The sequence below is a fragment of the Tympanuchus pallidicinctus genome, unplaced genomic scaffold, assembly GCF_026119805.1.
Source record: "Tympanuchus pallidicinctus isolate F22 unplaced genomic scaffold, pur_lepc_1.0 scaffold13, whole genome shotgun sequence".
NCBI lineage: Eukaryota > Metazoa > Chordata > Aves > Galliformes > Phasianidae > Tympanuchus > Tympanuchus pallidicinctus.
Window position 1 is genome coordinate 2,661,268 of NW_026294648.1, and position 24,217 is coordinate 2,685,484.

The 24,217-nt window shown below is 45.5% G+C and overlaps 1 protein-coding gene across 11 annotated transcripts in view; it reads right to left on the reverse strand.

The window, feature by feature from the left end:
• Positions 1-24,217, reverse strand: part of KIAA1210 (KIAA1210 ortholog) — a 52,272-nt gene that overhangs the window by 19,703 nt on the left and 8,352 nt on the right. For 3 of the 11 annotated variants that reach the window (XM_052673345.1, XM_052673344.1, XM_052673343.1), the window contains exons 1-3: positions 10,786-11,091; positions 6,221-6,297; positions 1,605-1,773 (exon numbers count right to left, since the gene is read on the reverse strand). In XM_052673345.1, coding sequence (XP_052529305.1) covers positions 1,605-1,773; positions 6,221-6,297; positions 10,786-10,976 — 437 coding nt within the window. In that variant the 5' untranslated portion in view covers positions 10,977-11,091. Of the gene's footprint in view, positions 1-1,604; positions 1,774-6,220; positions 6,298-9,181; positions 9,387-10,725; positions 11,092-11,587; positions 11,774-19,182; positions 19,396-24,217 lie in introns of those variants that run through there. The other 8 variants (XM_052673349.1, XM_052673350.1, XM_052673347.1 and 5 more) reach the window with 7 other exon arrangements.

Genomic DNA, 24,217 nt, shown 5'->3' on the forward strand with positions numbered 1-24,217 from the left:
GTTTTCAAATAGCACAAACATACTTTTTTTAATTATTATTATTTTTTCTTGCATAATCCAACCAATCCTAAGCCTAAAGGAAAAAAAATGGAGAGATTTTAATCACCTTATTGATCTCTGGTCTTACGAAACAGTTTTAAATCACTGGAGAGCAGGGAGAAAAGGGCTGAGGAAAAGAGCAGCTGGACTTGGAGAAGGGCAAGAGAAAAGTGTTCTCACACAGTTTCTGGAGCAGACAGTTGACTTCAAGCCAGATCCCTCCTAAGGGCTGATGGGGTAAGCTCAGCCATTCCTAAACCACTGGGACCAGGTTAGCTGAGTCACTAAAATTCCCTTTATCTTAAGGAGGGGTTGTGTAGCCAGTTACTTACTCTGTTAATATTGCACTAACAAATGAAAGAAATAAATCATTGTTTCCTTAAACCCAAATTGTTTTTATGATGCAGTTGTATAATTACAACAGACAGAGTGGAGAATGGTAGCACAAGGAGGCACAAGAACCCGTAAGAAAGTAATATCCATAAGTTACTCCACCAGGAGAAACCAGTAGCATCCAGCTGCACCTAATGTCTTTTTCAATGACACAGTGCATTTGGCAGCAATGCTCACTTAATGAGTCTCACACTCATGGCTTCTGCCAGTGTCTTATGCATCCAATGTCCCCTCCAACAACATACTGCAAACCCTGGGAGGTGATCAGTACTGTCACACTTGGTCCATCCAGTCCGTAACTCCACAATCCAAGGCCTGAGATTCTCAAAGAGAGGCCTGAATAGTTGTGGAAGGAGAGGAAAGCTGGAAAGCAACCAAGTTACAGGCTGCAAGATACTGACCTGTGACACCCCTGGTGAGAGACATAACCATGTTCAGAGGTTTGTCCTGTTCCAGAAACAGGGCCAAGCAATGTAAATGTTGTAGCATAGATGGTCTATGGCTATAGGTGAAGCACAATTACCAGTGCAAGTTAATACTTTCTATTTAACTAAGCGAAAAAAGGACAACTTTCTGAACTGACTCCACTCTGTGACCAGAGAATTGTTGTGGGCACAAACTTCACTCATACGCACAGCACTTCACAGTGGCTGACACAAAACTAGAGGGCTTCTGTTGCTCCCTGTACCTAAATGGTTGTGCAAGAAATTTAAACTAAGCAGCATTTTCATACCAAGAACACATAACTCTTTCTTTTCCCTTATCCCAACCAGAGGCCACAATTTATGCTAAAAAATAGCAACTCAACTTGGCACGTATTCCCTGTGTTGCAGAATTCAATCATTCTCCTCTTGTAAAGCTGATGATTATCAGACCTTCCAGGACAGATTTCAAAGACTAAAACAAATCAAAACAATCTGGGCTGTATTCAGTTTTACAGTCTACAAGGTTGGATCACCCCTGCCCCTGGCTGCCCTCCCCCTCTCCTCCATGTTGGCTTTTGAAGCAAGTAGCAAAGAAAGAGGAAATTCCTGAAATTCCTTCATCAGCATTAGGGCTTGTTTTGCACAGACTTGGACGGAGGCTGCTCCTAAGGGGCCAACTTGTGCTTTCATCCTATTGCAGCAAGAAGTCTGCTTTTATTTCTTTATTTTCCTTCCCCGCCAGCTTACCCAGCCTCCTTCGGCGAATGAAGTGGGTTAGCATCGAGCACATAGATGCTGACGTCCCTGATGGACTGGCTAGGTTTTAAGTTACTCTCCCCCCTGGGAGGTGGAGGTTCTTTCCTTTTCTTCTTGGCAAAGAAGTTCTTGAAAGTCTGAAATCTGGATTTTTTCTTTCCTGCAACATGAGAAAAATGAAAATTTACGGAAGTTGGAGGTGTTGCTTAGCTTGGAGAAATTTTTTCTTAAATCCTGGAGGAAGCCTGTGGAGAGCCACGAGCAGGAGCAGCCCATTCAGTCCTAACCAGCTGCTTTGTAAATAATTCAGCGCCAGAGTCCTGTGAAAGGTGAAGCTGCAGTTCTTAGACTGGCTGCCTATAAAGGAAAAACTGGCCTTCAGCTGACAATGGTGCTGCTTACTTAGGTTCCAGTTTATGAAAAATGCACCTTACGTAGAGAACACTTCTATCTACAGCTGAACAGTGATAACACAAATCAGACTCAGTATAGTTCCGATAAAACAATATTTTAAAATCTTTCCCTCTGAATGCCTTTAATTTGCTTTGTTTATTTCCGCTTTTTCTTTACTCAGTGCTGTAAGGACACAAAGAGGTTAAAACTGGCAAGAGAATTTAAAAACCCTAAAGCAAAAATATCTGTATTGCTCCAAATTAAAATCAGCTCCTCCAAGATCAATGGAGCAAGCTGAAACGAAGATGCTCACCTGCAGGATGTGAAAGCCCCAAACACAGCAGCTCTGAGAACATAATTACAAAACTGTTGATCTCAGATTTTCTACTGTTGTTGAAGCAAAAAGAAATACAAAAAGAACAGCACAGACTGTAAGGGACATAACTGACGTCTTTCATTTTGAATAAACTAAGATATTTTATCATTATTATTTATATTTTCTTTCAATGCACAAGAGCTGCATTTTATTTGTCACTGACTCTTAGACTGAAGGGTTGGTTTGGAGTGGTCTGGGCCAAGCTATTGTACTAAGACCCTTGTGGTGGACATAAATGCATATGCAGAGCAATAACATCACTGCGTATCAGAGCCAAATTCATTGTTCAATTAATACTTTACAGCAGTTGGCATAATGAATGTTCACAGCTGGAAGATTCCTGAATAAGCAAGGCATTCTTTCCACAGTTATTGTCTTTTCCCAGTGAAGATTTAGTCAGCCATGCTCCGTCTCAACGTGTGCCCTGTACGTGTAGGGATTTCTGCCAGCAAGCCTTATCAGGGCTGAAACTGTGCCACCACACAGCTGCATCACACACCACACAGTAGCCACTCTGAGAAGTAAACAATGATGCTGAGATCTGTTCCCCCATCTCCTCGTGGCTCTCAGGCCAGCGCCAGCAACATGCATCGTGACATACAAGAATGCAGCTGCCATGGAAGACCTGCACTTTACTTTTCCACTGCTTTGGGCTGCCTCTGGCTCTGAGCCATCTTTCAAACAGTACAGTGTAAAACTGCCAATGGATTCCTGCTCACCTAAAGACGAGATGTGGAGCTCCCATGGAGGGTTTATCAGCAGAAGATCTCAAGAGCTGCTTCTCAGACAGTAAGTGAACGAGGTAGTCATGGAAAACAAACAGGATAAATTGACTCCCTCGGACTCCAGAGCTGAGCACAAAGCTTTCGGATTTAAGACTCTCATGGAGCTCAGTGAGAGAGATGGTAGAGAAGACAGATCACACAGCAATCAAAAGAGCATCGTGCCCACAGAGAGCACAACTGTGTTGATCGAGGCTTTAGAGGCTTCAGAAACACCTCTCCATCATTGCTGTCATTCACATCAGCAGTTACACAACTTACATGGTATTCTCCCAGCAAAACTGACAAAGGGGAATCGGTTTACACCAGACGAGCAAAACAAAAGATTAAACATTTTCATGAAGCAGTGCCCCAAAATTACCACTCCAGCAATGCCTGAAGCCTCAAAGAGCAGAAGAGCAAACTTGGCTGCATATAAAGCTGTCCTACACCAGGCAGCCACCAGTGGTATAGTCAGCGTATTACCAATGAGTGCAATTATAGGCTAGTATTTCCAGAAGCAGCAGGTGAATGTTTGGAATACAAACAAAAAAATCCACTACCAACAACAAAAGAAGTGATCCTAAAAACATCTAAGGGAAAGATACAAGAGAAACAGATATTAAGACCTACCACAAAGGAGAATGTTGTCAGGGCACTACTCCAAACACTTGTTTAGATCAGAAATGGTGCTAGCTTTAGACGAGACTATGAAAGGATTTGAGACCACTGCCAATTAGTAAACCTCAGCTGGCTTGGGAAAATACCTGGGTACTGGTGCACTACACGGAGTTCTCCAGTGCAGACACATTGGTTACTTCAGAGCCTCCTCTACACTCCAATGTATTACTGATGTCAGGGCACACCCCTCCAGCAATAATTCCTCTTCAGCTGCATTCTGCTCAGCAGCGTATCTTCAGCTGCTTCAGAGTGAGGAACACCATATTTCTCTCAGCTCCAGAGGATGGGCAATTGCCATATTATGGCATGAGAAAGATGACTGCTAAGCACTTTATGCTGCGCAGAGATGAAAACCATGGCACTGCTCTGCACTGGAGCACTTGATGAAGATGACACCTCCCAGAAGGATGGTGTTCATATCAGTGCCCTGCTGCAAACACTTGTGTATTTGTTCCGCACACTGTTGATGGCAGTGGTACATTTCCTTTATAGGTATCTACATTTAATTGCCCTGTGATAAGGCCAATATGTCATTAAATTGGTAGAGTGCTCTATGACAACTCAAGCACAAAGATCTTACTGCTTAAAGTGGAAGAAAGTTGTTGCATAACAAACATCTAGTCAAAACAGGGTGAGAAAAACCCAAGCTCAGACAACTGCCTATTCCCCACTCACCCACTGATAGACATTGACTCATCATTTCCAAATGCTTGCAGTTGCTAAAATTCCATTTTAAGGCATTAAAAATAAAATACTATATTTAAAGGCTACTGTCCTAGCAAGCAAAAGCCTTCCTGAAAATGAATTGCTTATTCTAACTGATTTAGCTCATTAGCTTATACTCAGTTCTCTCTGACTTCCTAAGGTGTAGTCAGGGCACACTTTGCTTTTTTTTTTTTCCTTCAAATCCAGTAGATGTTTCACCAATAAAAGCACAGGATTAAAAACAAAGAAACCAACCAACAAAACAGACAAGACCCACATAAGATGCCATTATTCTAGCTTCATTACAAACACTCAGCACTGCTAGACAGGCAATAAAATCAAGGAATTCAGCAAGGCTAGCATTGGATGCTGGTAGTTTGTGGACAGTGACGCTGTCTCTACTTGAAAGAAGCAGCGCGCTAAAAGCCCTGTAAAACCAGTCAGACAGTCAGGGAAAGCCCAAGAAATTAATCCAATTGACTTGACTGTGAAGGCTGGGAATTTCAGCCCCCAAAGCCTTTGGGTCACTGAAAGCTATGAAGAGGAAGAGGTGAGACAATTCTACAGGGGATGTAAACAGGATATGTTTAAAAGGCAAGGTAGGATTTTTCAGGGCCAGTCAAGAATCCCTTGAATCATTCTGCAATAGTGCAGCAACTTTTAACTTTCTTGAGGTTTGGTTCAGTTGGAGACAGAAATGTCACTGTTTTTCTTAGAGCCAACACTGAGGACAACAAGGCATTTCCTGCCTTGTCACCGGGGCCAGAATTTGATCTGTTTCCTGAACACCAGCAAACTAGCACAAAATCTGCATATGTGGGTTTTCTCACAAGGTCACCAGTGTACCATGAACAACAGCAGCCAATGTGGTAAACTGGATTACAAAATTTAGGAAACCAGCTGCTACTGAGCATCCAACATCACATTACCTTCACCCTTAACCATCTGCTGTATAAGGTTCAACTACGAGTCCCTTTGCCATTTGCTTCTCTCTTCTACCAATATTCTGCAGGCAGCAGATGTATTTCTAAAGAAAGAAGCAAGATGACTTCTGAAGCACTGAAACATTGAAGACGATTGTGAAATGTCAGCCAAGGGGAAAAAAAAAAACTATCAGTGGTTCGACAGTCACTGCTGAAATGCCTCAGTTTTCGTGGTATTCTTTGTATTTGCTTAGCTTCCCAACACCAGACTGAACATTAGCACAGGGGATTTGCTTTCATTAAAACAACTCTGGTGCAAGGTATTTCCTTTTCCTTCAGATTGTTCCATTCCCTCATGGCTGTCTGCATCAGCCCATGCCACTAGTTGACATGATAAGTAACAACTGGCTGTCTGTGCCAAGACCAGTGCATAAGGCTGCAGCGGGGCACTCACAGCTTCCACAGACAGCCCCAACACAGCAGAGCTGGCTTACAGCATCCGTCGTCACAGCAGACACAACAGCCAGCTCCTCAAGCTCCAGAGTCCTGTTTTCTGAAAATCCAGGGCAGAACCAGAAAATAACCAGAAAACAAGCCTCCAGTAGGGCACATCAAATGCCCTTCCTATAATACTGCCAGCTGACAAAGCCAAACAGAAAAAAAGTCAAAACAGAACCGCCAACCAGGTCCCTATAGATGGCCCTCTAACCTGAAGAAAACAAACCCTGGCTTCCAAATCAGCTATATGACTGCAGAACTCCTGCTTACCTGTGTACTCTTCGGCTGTCTCCCCTGGTTCAGGTGACTGTATGACATCTGTTGGCCCCGTAGCCATGATATAGTCACTGAAATGGAAATTAAAGTATTAGTTAAATTTTAGTCCACATTCCCTGCAGATTATGATCCCACCTCACTTGAAGAAAGAGTGTGGCTGGATCCTTTCTAAAGCTGCAAATGCTCATCACAAACAAGGCTCACACACTTATTTTGTTTCTCAGCCACAGAACCTTTTTTTCATTAGCACTTATTTCTCCAGTCAGAACTGATAGAGCAGCCTCACTTCGTGCCAGCACCTCTCTCTTTTTAAGAATCCAGGATCAAAGTTTGCATCTGAAGAAAATGTGACCAGCAAGGTCCGTCACTCTTCCCAGTGTCTGAATTGAGAATCTTTATGCATGCTGTTTGCTACAGGCTGAAGCTCCATGCACAGTTCCACGTACAAAGCATCTCAAGTAAGAGCTCTGCTGCCAGTGTTGGCGTATTACAGTGCCCTCACCGCAGGCAGCCTGTCAGCATTATTAAAATTAGTTAAGCATCAGCACTGAACCATCATCCTGGGCTATGCTACATTTGTGGAAACCAATAGATCAAATTTATTTTGGATCCAGTGCAATCAGCTTTTAGCCACAAGCTTTGAAACCTTATCGCAAGCTGGGCTATTGATCAACCACATTAGCTGATGGCATCATCTTCCTCTCTGATGAAAACAAAAGTTCAGCTTAGTTTTAAGATCATTCAATGTTAACTGGCTCCACTTTGTATTTTCCAAGGCTCCTAAAAGGGCGTCTGTCAGAAACAAAGGAACGAAGCAGCAGACCGCAAGAGTTACAGCACAAATGTCAAGCAACAATGGCAACGTGACAGTCCACACGGCAGCTCATAAATACTGTCCTTTGTTGGGGAAGATCCCCGAGTGATACCCTTACACAGCAAGCAATTCCAACCTGCTGTGGCAGGACGTTAAGAGGGAGAAATCTTTACAAACAAATGAAAACACCCACAAACAAATCCTGCCCACTTTTCTGCCTGGTCGGGCAGTTTTCCTCTTCAAAGCGGTACGCTGCTGCCAACTTCAATTGCTTAGGTATCTGCTTGGCCAGTTAGGAAACTATTGGATTTTTTCTCTATCAGCCACACCTCCAATATGCCATGCCGGAAAGCACTAGTGCTTCTCCCAGCCCATGGGCAGCCCAGCACCTCAGAGAACCTCAGATAAAACAAGGAGTGCAGAGGTGATGGGGGGTGATGGGCTGCAGCTTTCTTCTGCTTCAGTACATCTTTAGCAGTGGACACAGGAGTGCATTAATGCACCGTCGGTCCAAACAATCTCATCTCACCTTGCAAAAACACGATGAAAGTCACTGCAGGGGCCAGGATTGGTTACACCTTTTCTAAATAAGATGCACTGAGGACAGTCTTGAAACAACTGTTAAACAGCATTCAGAAGCAACCGTAAGTAACACTTCTAAGATTTTTTTCTCTTGGATAATAATAATCACCCAGCTTTTCTCCATTTTACCCTCAGGTCTCATCAACTGTACTTGGAAATGTCTGCATCTCCTGCGCATTTCAACTCAGTCATCTGCAGACCTTCTCATGCAGACTCTGTGTTAAGAAGAAATTCTGATCCATTTTTTCCCCTTGATTTACACACCATGCAGATTGACGTTCTGATTTTTCTTTAGGGCAAGGAAAATGCACTTGAAATAAAGCATCAAGGAAGCACTCAATGAATGTACAAGGACAAAATGGCAAGTCCCCACAGTTGAGCTTATTTTCACAGAATGTGAGTGGCACTGACATTTGGCTCATTTGCATCCTAACTTCAGATTTGCCCACCTTTAATACAATGAAAACGTTTGAGATCCAGGTTTGTTTTTGCTGGCTCTACATTTATTTAAATCACTCCATCATCTCAGCTGCTTCCATCAGTCCCTGAAGACACTTTGATTGCCACACTTATTACAAGTACAAGCATTTGTCTCCATTTGGTGCAGCTTTTATACCAGTAGAATTAAAATTGCAGGGCAGTTCAGCTCCGAGGCAATCTCTTCACAGGCAAATCAGCTCCTGCACTAACTCAATTTTATAGCTGAGTTCTCTGGGGCATATGGAGGTCAAGTGTCAATTGCAAGGGCACACTGCCTGTCTGCAGAAGTGCCCTCACTTAGGACCCAATGGAGCCTTTGTAGACCTGATCACTGCATCATCATTCCAGTGAACCAAACAGTGACTTGAGGTGAGGGGAACATCACAGGTTTTTCCATGCAGTTAGTTTAACAAGCACTTAGATGACGAGAAAAAATACAATATTTACAGAGGAAGTGTAAGTTCCATCATTAAAAGCTTGATGATGCAGCTGAAGAAAAGTTAGCATTTAGATGGTATTTAGATGTCAAATTCTGGTGGCAGTGTGTTTTATTTTACAAGAGAAAAGCCAGCAACATTTCTGGGCGACGAATCCTAGCCTAGGGATTAATGTAATGGAGAGAAAGAGGACAAAAGCTCATCAATACCGATCCATGTGAGTGCACAGGCATTAACTGGTTGAACCCTCAGACATTGACCACTGCCAGCCCTTAATGACAGCTGCCAGACGCAGTGCTGCATGTGGCCAGGACGTATTGATACCGCACGTCCATTTCAATCAGCTGCACTAAACACATGCACCCTGCACGCTCCCCCAGAGCAGCACACCACGAGACAGAGTTTTAAACAAATACCATACGCTCACTGACTTTCAGCAAGTGAAGTACTGGGTGAAATGAATGGCCCCTTTGGAGCAGCATTTTTGGTGCTTGTCTGGCAAGGAGATGCAAGGTGACAGCTGGGAGAAGGAGTCCACCAGCAGGCAAAGCAAAGGAAGCAATACAACCCCCACAAGGTTGCAGGGCTTTCTTTATTTCAAAGCAGGAGCAGGAGCTGGCTGGTAATCACTGCTGTGCTCACCCGGTTTGGTGGTTTGGATCCGGGCTCCCTGCTATCCCATACTCAGCTTCCATTTATCCCCCTACTGCCATGCGTTCACCTGGAGCTCTTCAACTCGTGAGAGGAAATAATCAGTCTGGAGGGAAAGCACTGCCACAGACAGGAGAAGCAGCCTTGCCTCTCCTTCACCAACTGGGGCAACCAGCAGATGCTTGGAATGCTCTACAGTGACCGGGCACAAGAAATGCAACCCCAGGAGAGTTCTCTGAACTTTCCCTTTTCTCAGCTAAGTACATCACCTGAATATGTGTATCAAATGGGGGGGAAAAATGCAAATAGAAAAGACAACTCCCTTCCACTCCTTGGTTTGTGTACTTAAGTGGCTCCTGGGAAATCAGCCCTGTACAGCACCCAGGTTTCCTGCGCTTAGCAAAGACCCAAGGCAAAGAGGAGATCTCTGCTCCCCACAGAAGGACACTGTGCAGCGAGATGGCTCAGAACAGAGGGACACATGCCCCCACACAGGCCTCCAGGCAGCAGCCACGGCCAGCATCCCCCAGCGCACGGCTCTCCCCTGAGCTCTAGGCCTCACAAAAGAGCAGGATGTAAGACAGGTATGCGTTCAGGTTACGCTCTTCAGTGAAAGGTGAGCGGTTAAACTTTTACTCTTCTAATTAAAGCATGTTAGAGGACTTTGTTCTGACAAAATGGGGTTGATTGCTTCTTCCCTGGGAACCCTCCAAGCCAACTATCAAAGGACTCACTTAACCCACTGATAGTAAGCAGCAAAATTCTGTCTTCAGTTTCACCTCTGTAGCCCCACTAAAGGGGATTTCAGAGTCAATCACAAAGCAGAATCAGAGCCCAGGAGATTTCTGTTCCATGTACACATCTCTTGAGCCAATCAAAACCAAGGTTTTGTTGGTCTCTGTACCCAGAGCCAGAACCTGGCCCACCAGGCACACACTGAGCAGCATGGGACCCCGCAGACAGCTTTGTTAAAAGCGGGCACTGACCTCACACATCCCACTGGATGCACTCTTCCAGAGCGCGGTGTTTCTAAGACAAATTGCCCATCTCTGACCCACACGATGGTTTTGCCAGGCCGCAGCTGGCATCACCACAGCCTGACTGTGGCTACTTTACATAGACATGAGAGAATGGCACAAATAAAAGCTTACTCAAGGACTCTTGCTGCTGCCTCCACTGATGATAGTGAGAGGTAGGAGTTTACAAAGTTAATGAATACTGCTTGCATAATTCTACGGAGAGAAGAAGAGCTTAACAAAGTTTAAGGCCCTTTTCAAAGGATCACAAGTAATACGATAATAGTAGTCTTTTGGAAGTCTAGATAAGTAGCTTATTGATAGAGCATCAATAAAAACACTTTTCCAAGGGTTCTCCATAGCATATTCTTCATAGCATATTCTTCATAGCATCATAAAGCAGTCAGCTGCTCCCCTCAAAGAGACATCCAGAGCAAACAACGTTCACCTTAAGAGATGCATTCACGGCTTTCACCCTGCGCTCAGCCAACACCCGCTCCCCGTGTCTCATCCTCACACCTCAGCTTTCCGGCGAAGGCTTGCTAGAAGACAGGTCCCAGTGGGCTGAACTCTCAGTACCTATAGTCTGCTTTGAGAAGCCTCTGTCTGACTGATTCTGAAGGATTTCTGCTATTCAGCAGTGCCTGAAGCAATATGTGCTGCCCTCCCGGCGAGTGTGTGTGTAACACTAATGGAAAGCAGCTGGTGGGCTGAAGCCGACTTAAAAACAAAAAAAAAGAAAGAAAGTAGCAGGAGGAAATGCCTTTCATACAGTCACACGGGCTCAGCCTGTAATTGTGTGAGAAGCCAAAAGGATAAGAAGGGGGAAGGGCAAATGACAAAAACTATTTATAAGCTACGAGAGAAAACACAGCGGCAGTGCGCTGTCAGCAGCCTCAAACCGAGGGGCTCAGTGCTCTGTCCCTGCCCCGCTCCCCAAGATGCCCCCACTCTCAGCACTAAACCACTGCAGAGTGGCTTCTGTGCACACAGGGACATGGCTGCCCTGTATGGATGTGGACCCGTGTTAGCTTAAACCTGAGCAGGTACCAGCAGCTGAGCAGCTACCAATCTGCTCTTAGCTCAGAGGTCCCACTGATGTCAAGCTACTGCAGCTTTGTGACAGCTGGCATCTGTACCAGCCATGTCAAGCTGCTGCCCTCATGCCCCTAATTACTCTGAAGTGCTCATTAGCAGGACACTGCACTGTGGCTGTCGGTGCGAGGACAGCAGCACTGATATCCACCTGCTTACCAGGAGTTAAGCCAAGAGCTGCTTCTCTTACAGTGATTTATAGCACCATTTTTCCACTGCACTTTCTGGTCTGTACAAATCAGGAGAAACACAAGAGAAATTCGCTCCAGTCAAGGCCGGCACTCACCCAGCTACTCACTAAGCACACACAGGGCTCAGCCAATACTTTGGACCCAGGTGGACTCTCCAGAAGAGGAACGTGCATTAATTGCCCCAGCTGAACTGCACCATTTGGCATCAGTGTAGCAGTAAGTCAGTGCCTTTCCCATGTAATAATTCTTCTTTACACTACAGAACAGCTGGAACAAGGATCTTCCACTCTTCCTAACAAGAAGCAACAGAGGCAGCAGGCAGCCAGCAATGGCCAAAGGAATGCACATGCTGCAGGCAGCAGGAGCTCCCTCAGATCTGCTGCCATGGGTACAGCCAATGAGCTTGGGAAGGGGGGGACATGCATTGAACACAGAATCATACAATCAATTGAGTTGGAAGGGACCTTTAAAGGCCATCCAGTCCAACTCTCTGCACTGAACACGGACACTGGCAGCTCCATCAGGCGCTCAGAGCCTGTCCAGTCTGACCTGCCGTGTCTCCTGGGATGGGGCACCACCACCTCTCCAGGCAACCTGTGCAGTGCCTCATTACCCTTGCTGTGAAAAAACTTCCTTATGTCCAATCTAAATCTCCACTCTTCTAGTTTGAAACCACTTCCCCTTGTCCTGTCAGCACAGACCCTACACAAGAGTCTGTCCCCTTCCTTCTTACAGCCCCTCTAGATACTGACAGGCTGCTCTCAGCTCTCTCCACAGCCCTCCTTTCTCCATGCTGCACAGCCCCAGCTCTCAGCCTGTCCTCACAGGGAGATGTTCCATCTGTCAGATCATTTTTGTGGCCCTGCACCAGCAAGGGTGCAACAAGAGGTAGCTATGGAGCTGCTCCAGTAAGAACCACTGCCTCTGGAAGTGTCCCCCAAACAGAGCAGCAGGAAGCCATATCGCTACCACCCCATTCCTGCAGCCTCTCAGTGCAGGAGTCAGCTCCATGGACAGGCCAGGCTAAGCACCTCTGTACTGCTGCATTCAAACCAAATCCACATGGGGGTGGGCATTCTTTGGCCACTGCTTTCTAGGTTATCAAAACCCTTAGCATTTTGTAAGAGTGCTATGCTCCTGTCTTTGAATCCCTGCTTATTCTCACAAAATGTGAGGCATCATTACATCCTAGGCCTGGAAGATGCTGAGGACGTTTTTAACAAATTAAGTTGTCTGCGTGTTGCAGGAAAAAAGGGGCTGAAACAAAAACAGAAGGCCAGAACTGAAACACGGCACTTCAGGCCTTGTCTGAAGCTCTACTTTTTTTCCAAAACAGTCCCTTATTCCTCACTTTGTGGGAGCTTAGGGATAGAAAAAAAACCCATCAGATAGCTCACACTGTGCAGGACACACTGCTTTCAGGATGAGTCAATGAAGACATTTCATGCCCAGGAATTTAAAGCGCACTAAAGAACAACAACAAAAAAAGGAGCGACTAACAGAAATGTCCCGGAGTCACTGTGTCATAACACTCACTCTGTGGATCCAATTACCCAAACCAGGCAGCCAGCTCTAGGCTACAAGAGAGAAAATCAAACCAGGCTCTGCGGACTCGGACTGGCTTTGGCAGGAAGCTCAGGAAACCGCTCCATGTGAAGTCCCAGACCCAGCAGGGCAACATCTATTGGCTGTGCACATGTGAAAGTAAAGAGCGCCAGTTCCGCCTTGTGTTGAAACGCACTGTCTGGCTGAATCCCATGGCCTTCCACTGCTTCTGGAATTCAGACCCCATTTTGGCTGCTGACCTTAGTCAGAGCCAAAGGAAGGCCTGGCACAGCATCCACACCTGTGAGAGGAGAAATTCTGGAGCTCTGTGTGACTCTGAGGGTTTCCAGGGAAGCTCCCACTGCTTCTTCCAGCCCCAGCGGGGCACCCTGGGCAGCACAGGAGAGCTACCAGAGCCAAGGGAGGTCACCCATGTGCTTCATAGATTCATAGAACCACAGAATCATTCAGGTTGGAAAGACCACTAAGATCATCTAGTCCAACCATCAATCCATACATGTGACTGCTCTAGGCCATGTCACTCCGTGCAGCATCCACTCCTTTGCTGAACACCCCCAGGGACAGTGACTCCACCACCTCTCTGGGCAGCTTGTTCCAATACCCACCACTCTGGGAAGAAGTTCCTAATATCCAGCCTGAACCTATGCTGGCGTAACTTTGAGCAGTCCCCAAGTCATTTCTGTCCCCAGGTTACTGAGTGCCTGTTCTCTTTAGAGCAGCCAATACAAAGGGGACCTGCTCTGAGAGTGCATTCACACACACTCCACTAAAATCAGACCATCTGAGCCAATGCTGGTTCGCACCAATAGAGAAGCAAGTTGCATTTAGCTTGAGGAAGACGGAGACATCAGAGAGTAGAGAGGGTATCCAAAATGGCTGAAATTCAGGAGGGTGACACCAAAGAGGGCAAGGACCACAAGAGGGTACTGACAAGAGGATATTTTGGCAAAAGATCAGATGGGGACAGGCATTCTGTAAGATCTTAACTGGCCAAGTGTGGCAAGAGAGGAAGCAATGAGACAATTTGCATTTTATGAAGGAAAACAATGACATTTCAACTACTGCAATATTCTTTTCACTCAGCTGAGAGGAGGAAAAGTAATTTCCTAGAATGAATCAGCAAACTACTCCTCTACACCTCAGTCAGGCTGTATTTTCCCCAGGTGCAGGGACAGCTTGAGGATTAACATGATGTCTGCAGTATGGTGCTGATCCAGAGCGCTCACATGCATCCCCCTCATGCCTCAACCTCTGCAGGGATCAGAGCTGTGCTGTTATGTGAGAGATACTTACAAAGCCTGGCAAAAGCACACAGTTACATATTTCTTAGAATGAATAAGCATAAATGAATTCACTGCGAATAAAAGTCAAACATTCAGCTCTCTAATTAGCACCAGATCCTTGAAACTGTGAGGCCAAAAGAAACAACCACAACAAAAAATTGGAGCTGGAACACCGCCTTAGCTCTGGCTGAACGGTCAGAAAGTAGAACCCTTGTCTGCACAGCAATGTTCCCCTGCTCCAGCTGAGTGTGCTGCTGTCCCTCCAGCCGTGACACGGCCACCAAGGTGCTGTGACACAGTGACAGGCCATGTCAGACCACCAGCACCCTGGTACTTGTGCACCCATATGAGTGCAGCAGCTCACACCGGCGCAGCACGGTTAAAGGATGAGTGAGGACGTGTGGCCCAGGTCTCTGCTTCTTCGTGTACCTTGCAGTGGAAGCACTGCACTGCTAGCACAGCACTGACTGCTCACAGCATGATGAGCAGCGACAGCATCTGCACGCAAAATCAGACAGGATATGAACTGACTGGCTTTAATTGGTACAAACAGTGACACCCACAATGAAAACTTGGAGGGCCACCTGCTACCTCAGTACAAATAATTGTTATTACTGCTACTACAGCATACAAACGAATCAGAAAGCTTGCAGTTAAATGTTTCCTGTATTCAAAACGCTTCTTAAAACTCCCTGATGGGTAACAGTTGACACAACAACTTAACTCAGAAATACATGCTCCGATGACTTTAGAGTGGGGCTTTTGGAAAGAATCAAGGCATTTTGTGCTCAACTGTATTCTTACAGCAGCAACCTGTAAGAGAAGAAAAGCAGTAACAACCTAACCTTGGAATTCCCTTGGATTTTCACCCATCTCCCCATCTCGGCATTGCAGGTCTGGTTGGCAATCAGCTCTTCTCTCCTACATAGCTCAGTAGGTTACCTGCTGGAAGCACAGCTTGAAGCTGGTACCTTTTTGTTTAAAGCCAGATTTCAGCTTCTAAGGCCAACTCCAGGCCTTTGCATCACAGCTATTAAATTTTCCAGACCTCTGTACAGGAAGGAAACAACAAATTAATCTCTTTTACTGAAAGGGTACAAAGCCAGACACTCTTAGTGGCATAAGGAGAGAATATGAGCTAAAAGTATGGCAAGATGTTTTTAGGGCTCAAACTGGCAAAATAAGGTAGACAAAAACTCCAGCCAAATGGTGCAGAAGAGTGAAAATCACATTCAGCGGATTGTCCCAAGCCAAGAAGCTTCTGCTTCAGTGGAATAGGAGCAGGACAGGCATTAGGGGTGCACGTTCAGCAGACACTTGGTATTGCAGTGATAGAGAGGGGGCTCCTGTGCTGAAACCAACCATAGGGGCACAGCTGCCTCGAATTCCTCAGCCTGCAGCCAGCAAATGCACCACATCATGTTGGCTGCTTAGCCACCATGGCATGCTTAGCCACCAGACACCATGCAGAGAGAAGCGTGAGCAGCAGGAGGAGGACTGGCAGAATGGAGTGATTCACTGGCCGTAGTAAGACACAACTGAACTTCTTGCACAGGGATGAGTCAGAAGGAAAGAATCAACAATTAGAAATAGTTGTTCTTTCTGTTAATAATACAGCACCACTGTGCTAACTGCGCTGAACCGCCTGTGGTGCCATGGCTCTGCCACCTCCTGGCTGCTTTTGTTCACCCTTTCTATTATTCTTGTGTAAGAAAACAGGGTTTAAGTCTGAATGCTTTTAGTATTAAGCACTGAGCTGAGCAACCCTTGTGAGCTGAAGACAAAATGCTCACCAGTGTCCAAATGCTGGTAAAGTGCCATGAACAGGAGCAAGCTCATAGGTTGCACATTGAAAGACTCCCAAGGGATTATAATGCCTGGGGAGTCTTCTGTTCAGTCCACCCTATCTGACTTGGCCCCAGTGAAGAGAGCTCCCCGCTTTCCAAAAAGTACATCCCTCCTCCAGTTCTTTCCCTCCCCTACCCTCCACACAGCATTTCCTGAAACCAGGCACTGTCACCTCTGTCTGGAAATGAACAGCTTGAGAAATGCTTCACATCTCAGCGTGTGCTAAAGAGCAGAGTGTGATGGGCAGTCTCCTGCCATAACCCCTCTGCAGTGATGTGGCTCCCAAAAGCGAGATGCTGCAGGAAGCAAATGAGCTGCTGACAGTTTGGAACTGCCCCGCTCCCCACAGTGCCAAGCTGCTACTTCAGCAGCACTTGGTGGAGCTCTAAAGCACACCCAGTTCACTTGCAGCAATGCAGCAGCACCTAAGCTGAAAATAAACTTCACTTGATGGAATGGTCCTATCAGTCTACGCTGACAAATATACCACAAATATATTGACAATTTCCCAATGCATCCCTTGATCAAGAGCTCTTCCCAAATGCTGAACGTGTCTTCAGGACAAGAGTGCACATTTTGCAGAATGTCTTTTTCAGCACTTTTTGACAGTTTGGGACCAAAAGAAAGAAATGAATTATTCCACTGGAAGTGCAGAGCTTGGTGTGGCAGAACACACTCAAGCTGAAGCATGCCCATAATTCCAGGAGTGCTTGTGAAAGGCACCATGAAATCTCCAGTGACCACCTTAACTGCAGACCAATTAAATATGGTTCCTCGGAGTCTGTTATAGGAGCTGGCTCTGAGCTGGCAGGCAAAGCCTTCAGCCAAACACTTTATATAGCTTCTAACATGCTATATTTGTCTTTGGAAATTGGCAGTTTGCATTGACCATCAGTGAATCTTACTGCTCAAGCAAACGCATTTTTTCAGCTTGTAATTATGTATCTGGCTAGTACCAATAACAGAAAGGCAGATATTAACAGATTCTTCTGCAGACCTTAGAAAACTGCATCATATCTGCTTAAAGCTGACTGACTTTTCCAGCAGCAGACCAGGACCAAGCACAGCATAGGTCTGCAACAAGGATGAGGTTGCCAATGCTGGTTAAAGAGAAACAAGAAAACAATCTGCAGTTTTTTTATTCAGCTGATTAAGATTGGTGCTGTTACATTACATTAGGATTTTTTAAATTTTTTTCTTAGGATGGCATCTCCTCCAAGAGCATTAACAAAGCACAGGGGTGGGACTCAACACAGAACGACTGGCTCAGCCGCACAGCACTGCTGTGCACAAAGGCGAAACGCGGGGCACTGAAGGCTGATGTGGCAGCAGCGCAGGAGACAGTGACCCAAAGCAGCTCTTAGAACAGCCCACGAGCCCCTGCTGGGTGCAGCAGCTCAGAGGAGCTCTTTCCCAGCGTCAGTGCTGAGTTTCAGTGCTGGAGCTCTGGGCTGCTTTGGCTAAATCGTTACTTGTGCGTAAGCCAATTGCTTAAAACATAAAATGCATTTCATTCACAAAGCAAACTAACTCCCACAGGTCCAACAACCACATGAGGATTTGGGAAGCTTCTCCTGTGACACATTCGATGCTGTCCAGAAGGACAAATACTTTGGGTGAAACTCAAAAGGAACTTAATCCAAAATTAACCTCAGGCTCCAAACATCATTGTTGCTGAAATTAATGTCTGAGATTCGTTTTAACAGCCAATAACCACTGCCAAAGCTGCATGTAAATTTGCAACAAGTACAAAGTATTAATAGTCACTAACCACTTGGGAACACATCACAGGGCTGAGACAACAGGATGAGGAACATAATCTACACACATATCCAGTGTCAAAACCAAACTGAAGAATAACAAGAAAGAAGAGTTTGTTTAGAAAAAAAATGCTGTCCTTTATGAACCAGGTAGATTTCCACAAGGAAGGAAGTGATTGTATGTCATACGAAAGAAGCTTCATCTGCTGCCCATTTTTATAGGCTCTCCTTGCCTTCCACAACTGCATGCCCCCTCATTCCTAACGTAGACTTGCTTTCCAAATACTTACATCCCACTGTCACAAGTTTCAAAGGAGGAAAAGAGTCAGCATAGGATGGGAATGCTAACTGAAATCCAGAAAGAACTGGGAGACTTTGAAAATCCGTAGTTCAGCAGAGTAAAGTGAGACAGCTGGCATAAGGGATGCAGCCTTTAGGAGAGGTACAAAGAGGAGGAGGAAGCTGTAAGCTTTACTTTTGAGCTGCTATCCAAGCCTTCATCCTTACCTTTAACTATCATCATTCATATCTTAAGCCTCAAGGTACAATTTTGCTTGCTTTTCACTGTTAATTTTCACTTTCTGTAATCCTATATTGTATGCAAAAGTAGAGCCCTCTACAATCTGCTGATGCAAATAATCATCAAAAACAACCCTCAGTTTTTGCAGCAGAAAATTTTCTTCCACTCCTTAGCAGGGAGAATGTCAGAGGAAAGAGAAAAGCTGTCTTCGTGGTGATTTAAAGCACCAACACTAATGTGCATTGTCCCATCCACTTCTCCCTCTGCAGCCTGCTCTGCAATCAAAAGAATTTCTTGCAAATCAATTCTCTCAGCAGGGTGGAATTACAGAACAAACCTCAGGTTAGATATACAAAAACATTAAATGTCAGATTTCTAGTTGAGTATTTTTTAAAGCCAACGTGCATTTCTGTATTTCTTGTTATTTGTTAATACACGAACAGTGCAGCTAATTAATAAAGAAGAGAACACTTTCCCATCACTACACCTGGACCGCAAAAAATTCATTCCCTTTTCAGTGTTTGCTGCTGGACACGTATATCTGTGAAGGAAAAAGAAACAACTACTTCTCATCAAATTGGCATTTCAGTCATGACTTTTCCAATATTGACTTTTTGCACTTTGGTGCTCAGAAGGGCACTTTGGTCCCAGGGCAGGAGCGCGGCGTGCAGCGCTGCTGCAGTACCAGAGAAGCAGAGCGTGAGCGTACCCACCGTGGTGCAGGGGAGGGCTCCGCATGGCACTTACTTCTCACTTCTCAGGCAGCTGTAGAATCCAGCCATGGTCCTTCGCAGAGGTGTGCAGGCATTTAATTCATCCTTACACACAGATGCTAGCACAAAGACTCGGCAGCGCTGTGCCCTGCTCACCGAGTGCCCACACGCATGCACAAGAAGGCAGCGTGCCGCTGCAATTACTAGCCAGATAAAGTTCCTGATCTGAGGCCCTCAGACTCTGCTGAACCGGGTCCAAGGAGGGCTGTGCCTGCTCCATACATGGTTATGAATTGTTAACTCCCCCTTTCCCTGCCTCCTTCCAGCTGTTGGTGAGCACGGCATCCTTAGTGTCAAACACCATATGGCATTTGGTTCCGTCTCCCTGCGAGGCTAATGAAGGGACTGACTGTAATTAGCATATAAAGAAGCCCCGAAGAGATTATATCACTTTTGTTATTTTTTAAACGGGCTACAGAAAATACTCACACCATCACCACACAAACCTGCAGCCATTCTCCAGCACACAAAGGGTGCACAGGACCTTCCAGCACAGGCGTCAGCCCAACTCACTGTAAATCACAAGCGATTCTAATGTGCTGCTCCACACATTAACAGCCAAAACTACGTCCCTGCAGCACCGCAAGGCCAGGCAAGAAGCTCTGGAATTTCAAACAGCCACCACGTCTGTATTAGAAAAATCCTGCCCGGCAATGCACACTGATGGCACATACAGCAGCTGTGCCTCCCTGCCACTAGGAGACCTTCGTGGGTGCAGAAGAAGAACAGCTCTGGTTTAATGCTGGGAACACATCCACAGCAGCTCTGTTCAGACAATGACCCGAGCCCAGGGTCAGCAGGGCTGCCCACACATCAGCATTATGCTGCATTAAGTCCATGCAGAACAGGTGTCCAACGTTTTGGTTTGCCTGGGCAGCACTGAGTGAACAGAAATTGCCTCGGGCCACATACACAAAGGTCTCTCTGAAAGTAATGCCCCCCCTATTTATTTCCATGGAAACTACAACCGATTCAAAGAGCACGATCACACCATTTCATAGAGCAAATTCTCAGCTGCAAAACACTGTTTTTCATAAAGTCAGCACTACTAGCTCTGCATTTTTGCCAGTGATGAACAAGAGCCTGGATGCTGTGCTTGTCAAAACCTGCACCAGTGGAGATGCCTCACTGTCATTGTCAGCACTGCTGAAACGCACCATCAATGGATACCAGTGTCTAACGTGGATCATTTCTTCTAGAATATTAAGAGAAATATTTTAACACCTTTCCTGCAATAGAGACACAAAGTTTGAGAAATGTCCCCCTGGTGCACAGTCCCAGAATGGACTGTTGTAGCAGCATCATAACAGTGCAGAACTGTGTAACCTATGAATTATGAACCTTTGAACACCATTTATTTTCTATAAAATCCCATACATAAAGGAAAGCTGTGACACAAACAATAAATGATATCAAGTGCAACAGCTATCACTAACAAACCGAATCATATTCTCATCTAGATTCCCAGCAGAAGAGAGAAAACTTTCACAATGCCATCCACAGAAAAACTGCAAATCCAACCTGACCTGAAGATGTGCTTCCTATTTGCAAAAGATGCAAAAATGCACTAGCACAAGTTGATTTTAGTTCTACTGCTGTCCTGAATTACTGTTTTTGTCACAATGATTCCAGTCCAAACTCTTCATCCTAATTACGAGCCAGCTACGAGCCTTAGCCTCCACCCACTGAGAAGCCCACAGAAAAAAAGTCAAACCCAAAACTTTGGTTGTAGGTTATCAACCACTGAGAAAGAATTCAGGGAGACTACTGGGGAAACATTCTCACTGGTACAAAACCTCAGTCATGGGGCTGCATTTGAAATCTGCCCAGCATTTGGTTCAGAAACCGCTGCCAAAAGAAACATTTCCAGCAAGAAATGAAGGAAACCTCATCAGAAGTTCACATTTGTATTTAAAAGCAAGAAAGATCAAATGGCTTTCTAGGGGGAAGGCTCAATCCAACAGGCAGTGGAAGGGCGTAATCCTGATGGCTTTGGAAGAATTTCATAGTTTTAACTAGCATAGAGTAAGGCCCTCATGATTCAGAAGATCATTTTTTTTTAATAACACAAAGCAGATTCCTTGTCTGCTGAATACCTGAGATGGTTTGCCCTCAGAATGTTTCCTGTCATTGTTCTTTTGTCTTGCACGTGTTCGGTTTTTGTCTTGAAGTTACTTACTTGAAAGTGCAAATCTTCATCTGTTGGTGCTCATGTAGGTCAAATGCAGTCTTGTTCCCAGGAGCTGGCAGATTCACCCACACGCACTGCACCACTTAGAAAGACCCTTTACTTTCCAAGAAGCACAGACTGGTAAACAGTCATTACAAATAATTACCCTACCTCAGGATTTACTCCTTTTTATTCTCTATCTCCATATCAGTCTCCAAGCCACTTCATGGCAGCGTTTCTTATTCGTGGCTCTGATTCTTCATCTCTTGCACAGCTCCAAGTAGCTACACGTGGAGCTTTCTGGGTAGAGATCCAAAACCTGTGATGTTGATAAATATCATGGCTCCACGTCCACAGTGCAAGTAAGCAGTTACGTGATGCTTATACAGGTCATGCAGTCAAACAGGAGCCAAGCTGACATTAGCTCGTTCCTTGTCAAGTGCTAAATGAGCGGGCTGCTCTGCTGCCAGTTAATTAATAAAAGCTGTTTTCAGCTTGGTAAGTAGATGAACACCGAATAACCACAGAATACAGACTTTGGCGAACTAAAGATTGTTCTTTAAAGATAGGGGAGAGAGCAAGTTTAGACACCTGGAAGCTGAATCAGATCTGAATTTCCTCTAAAGTCTGTGGCTTGGCCTGACTGGAAAACAAACATTCTAGCCCGTTTCTGTTTGAAACAAGCATTCCCCTTGACTTCTTCCTACTCACTGCCACTGCTCCCCCCACAGCCCAGTAACCTTACTATTCCCTCGATCGCTGCACATCCTAATCTGCCTTCATCCTCTCTGTCTGTCTGCAGGTGGAACGAGTGCTCCAGATGGCAAGGTGCCCTTCCTCGGGGTGATGCAGAGGTAGCGGCAGTGCCTGTGAAGATTCCCAAGTTTCTTAATTTCTCCAAAGCGAAGGAGGAGGGCAAGTCTGAGCAAGGCCAGCGCCTCAATCATCGAGAAAGGTTGCACTAAGATATAATTCACAAAATCAGAGACTTAGCTGTTTCATGGGCAATTTCAACAAGAAAGACCTCTTCAAAGTAAGTAACCAACAGCAACTGGTAATCCAAAACAGGAAACTCAAAATAAGCTGAACACACTGGCCCGTTTCCACGGCCACTTCCTACACACACACACGTACACAGGGTGCACACCAGCAGCCCGACAGCAGAGGTGTTAGGAGCTACACACACAGCAAGCAATGCAAAATATGTTTCATGTCCAACAGATCTACTGCTTTTCTCACAGCCTCTTGCAGCTAAATCTCCAAGAGCAAACCGTGTCCTTACCTTCTGGGCTCTGAGACAGCAAACACTTCATGCTTCTCAAAAAGCCCACTCAAAGCTGGCTTGAGCAGCATCAGGACACGTGCACGGTGCAACACAGCAGGGAGGACCAGATGTCACAGAGTTTTGACACCTCATGATTCACCAACTGCTTTTAAACATCGCTGTTAGACCATTTCTTAACCAATTTTCAGGAGACAAAAGTTTTCGGTGAATTTTTCAGCCTGCAAGTGTAAGGGTAGGAAGAGAAATCCTATGGTAGACTGGCAGACCATAGCACATTCCCAGTGTATGTCAGTGTCTCTGCCTTGACTTCCTATTCACAAGGCACACGTTGATCTCTCACTTCTAGCCCTCAGCCCCTACCAAAAAGCAGCCTTTCTTCCCTTTCTCCCAGTCCCTAACAAGGTCATGCTTTGGCTGTGCTGCTCTGGTAGGCTTTGCTGCTGCGAAAAGCACAGCACTTGTCAAGTGAGAATTCAGTGAAAAAGTAACAGACAATGTCTGGACATGAAACAAGGTGTGTGGGGCAAATCCACAGGCCAGAGTCTGGCTCCCAGCTCTCCAGCTGCTATCATCAAGCGCTGAAACATAGGTTCACAGAAAAGAATCATAGAGCCAGACAACCAGAAAGGTTGGAAAAGACCTGCAAGATCATCCAGTCCAACCACCCACCTACCACCACTATTTCCCTCTAAACCATGTCCCTTAGTACCACATTTACACATTTCTTGAACACCTCCAGAGATGGTGACCCCACCACCTCCCCAGGAAGCCCATTCTTTCAGAGAAGAATTTTTTCCCAACATCCAACTGGAAATTGAGAGCTTTCAGACTAGTTTTTATGCTGCACTTGATCTTGCCTCAGTACTTAGAAATCTGTGCCATTCCAACTGAACCAAACATGTTGAGCCCTTCCATCCACAATAACCTGCAACAAATCCTGCACCGAAATCTAACTGCAATACTGCAGGTTGCTCTCCCCACACCACAGTGCTCTTTGCATTTGGCACATGGATCATTTAACCACGTGCTAGCATAGATGTGACCCTCAGGAGCACTTTTCCAACGCAGAAACATGTTCATTCTTCTTATAAGTGAGATTCTTCGGCTGGCAAATCGGCCTGGCTTGGGAATTTTCAGCGAAAATGCTGCAATACTCAAGAAACAACTGTCCACACATCACTGTTAAAAGCTGCACTATCAGAGCTTTAAGCAACTGGGTTGGAATCACCCACAGCATTCTGCAGAAAACAAAGAAGTGAAGATAAGAGGATTTCTGCCTTTCAGAGTTCAGACATTCATCTGTGATTAATAGTAGAAGGAAAACGAGGGTCAAAGCCTATCTCCGAAAGTAGAGTACAGCCAGGAGCCTCTAACTGTGCATTATACCAGCTTCTTATTAACGCATCTGAGCCTGAAGAATTTGCCACGATACTTGCTTAGGAGTCTGATTACTGAATGTTGATCTAATTGTGTCTGTTTTTACACTTTGTGTGCAGTGTCTGGGATTTGGGGGATTTTAG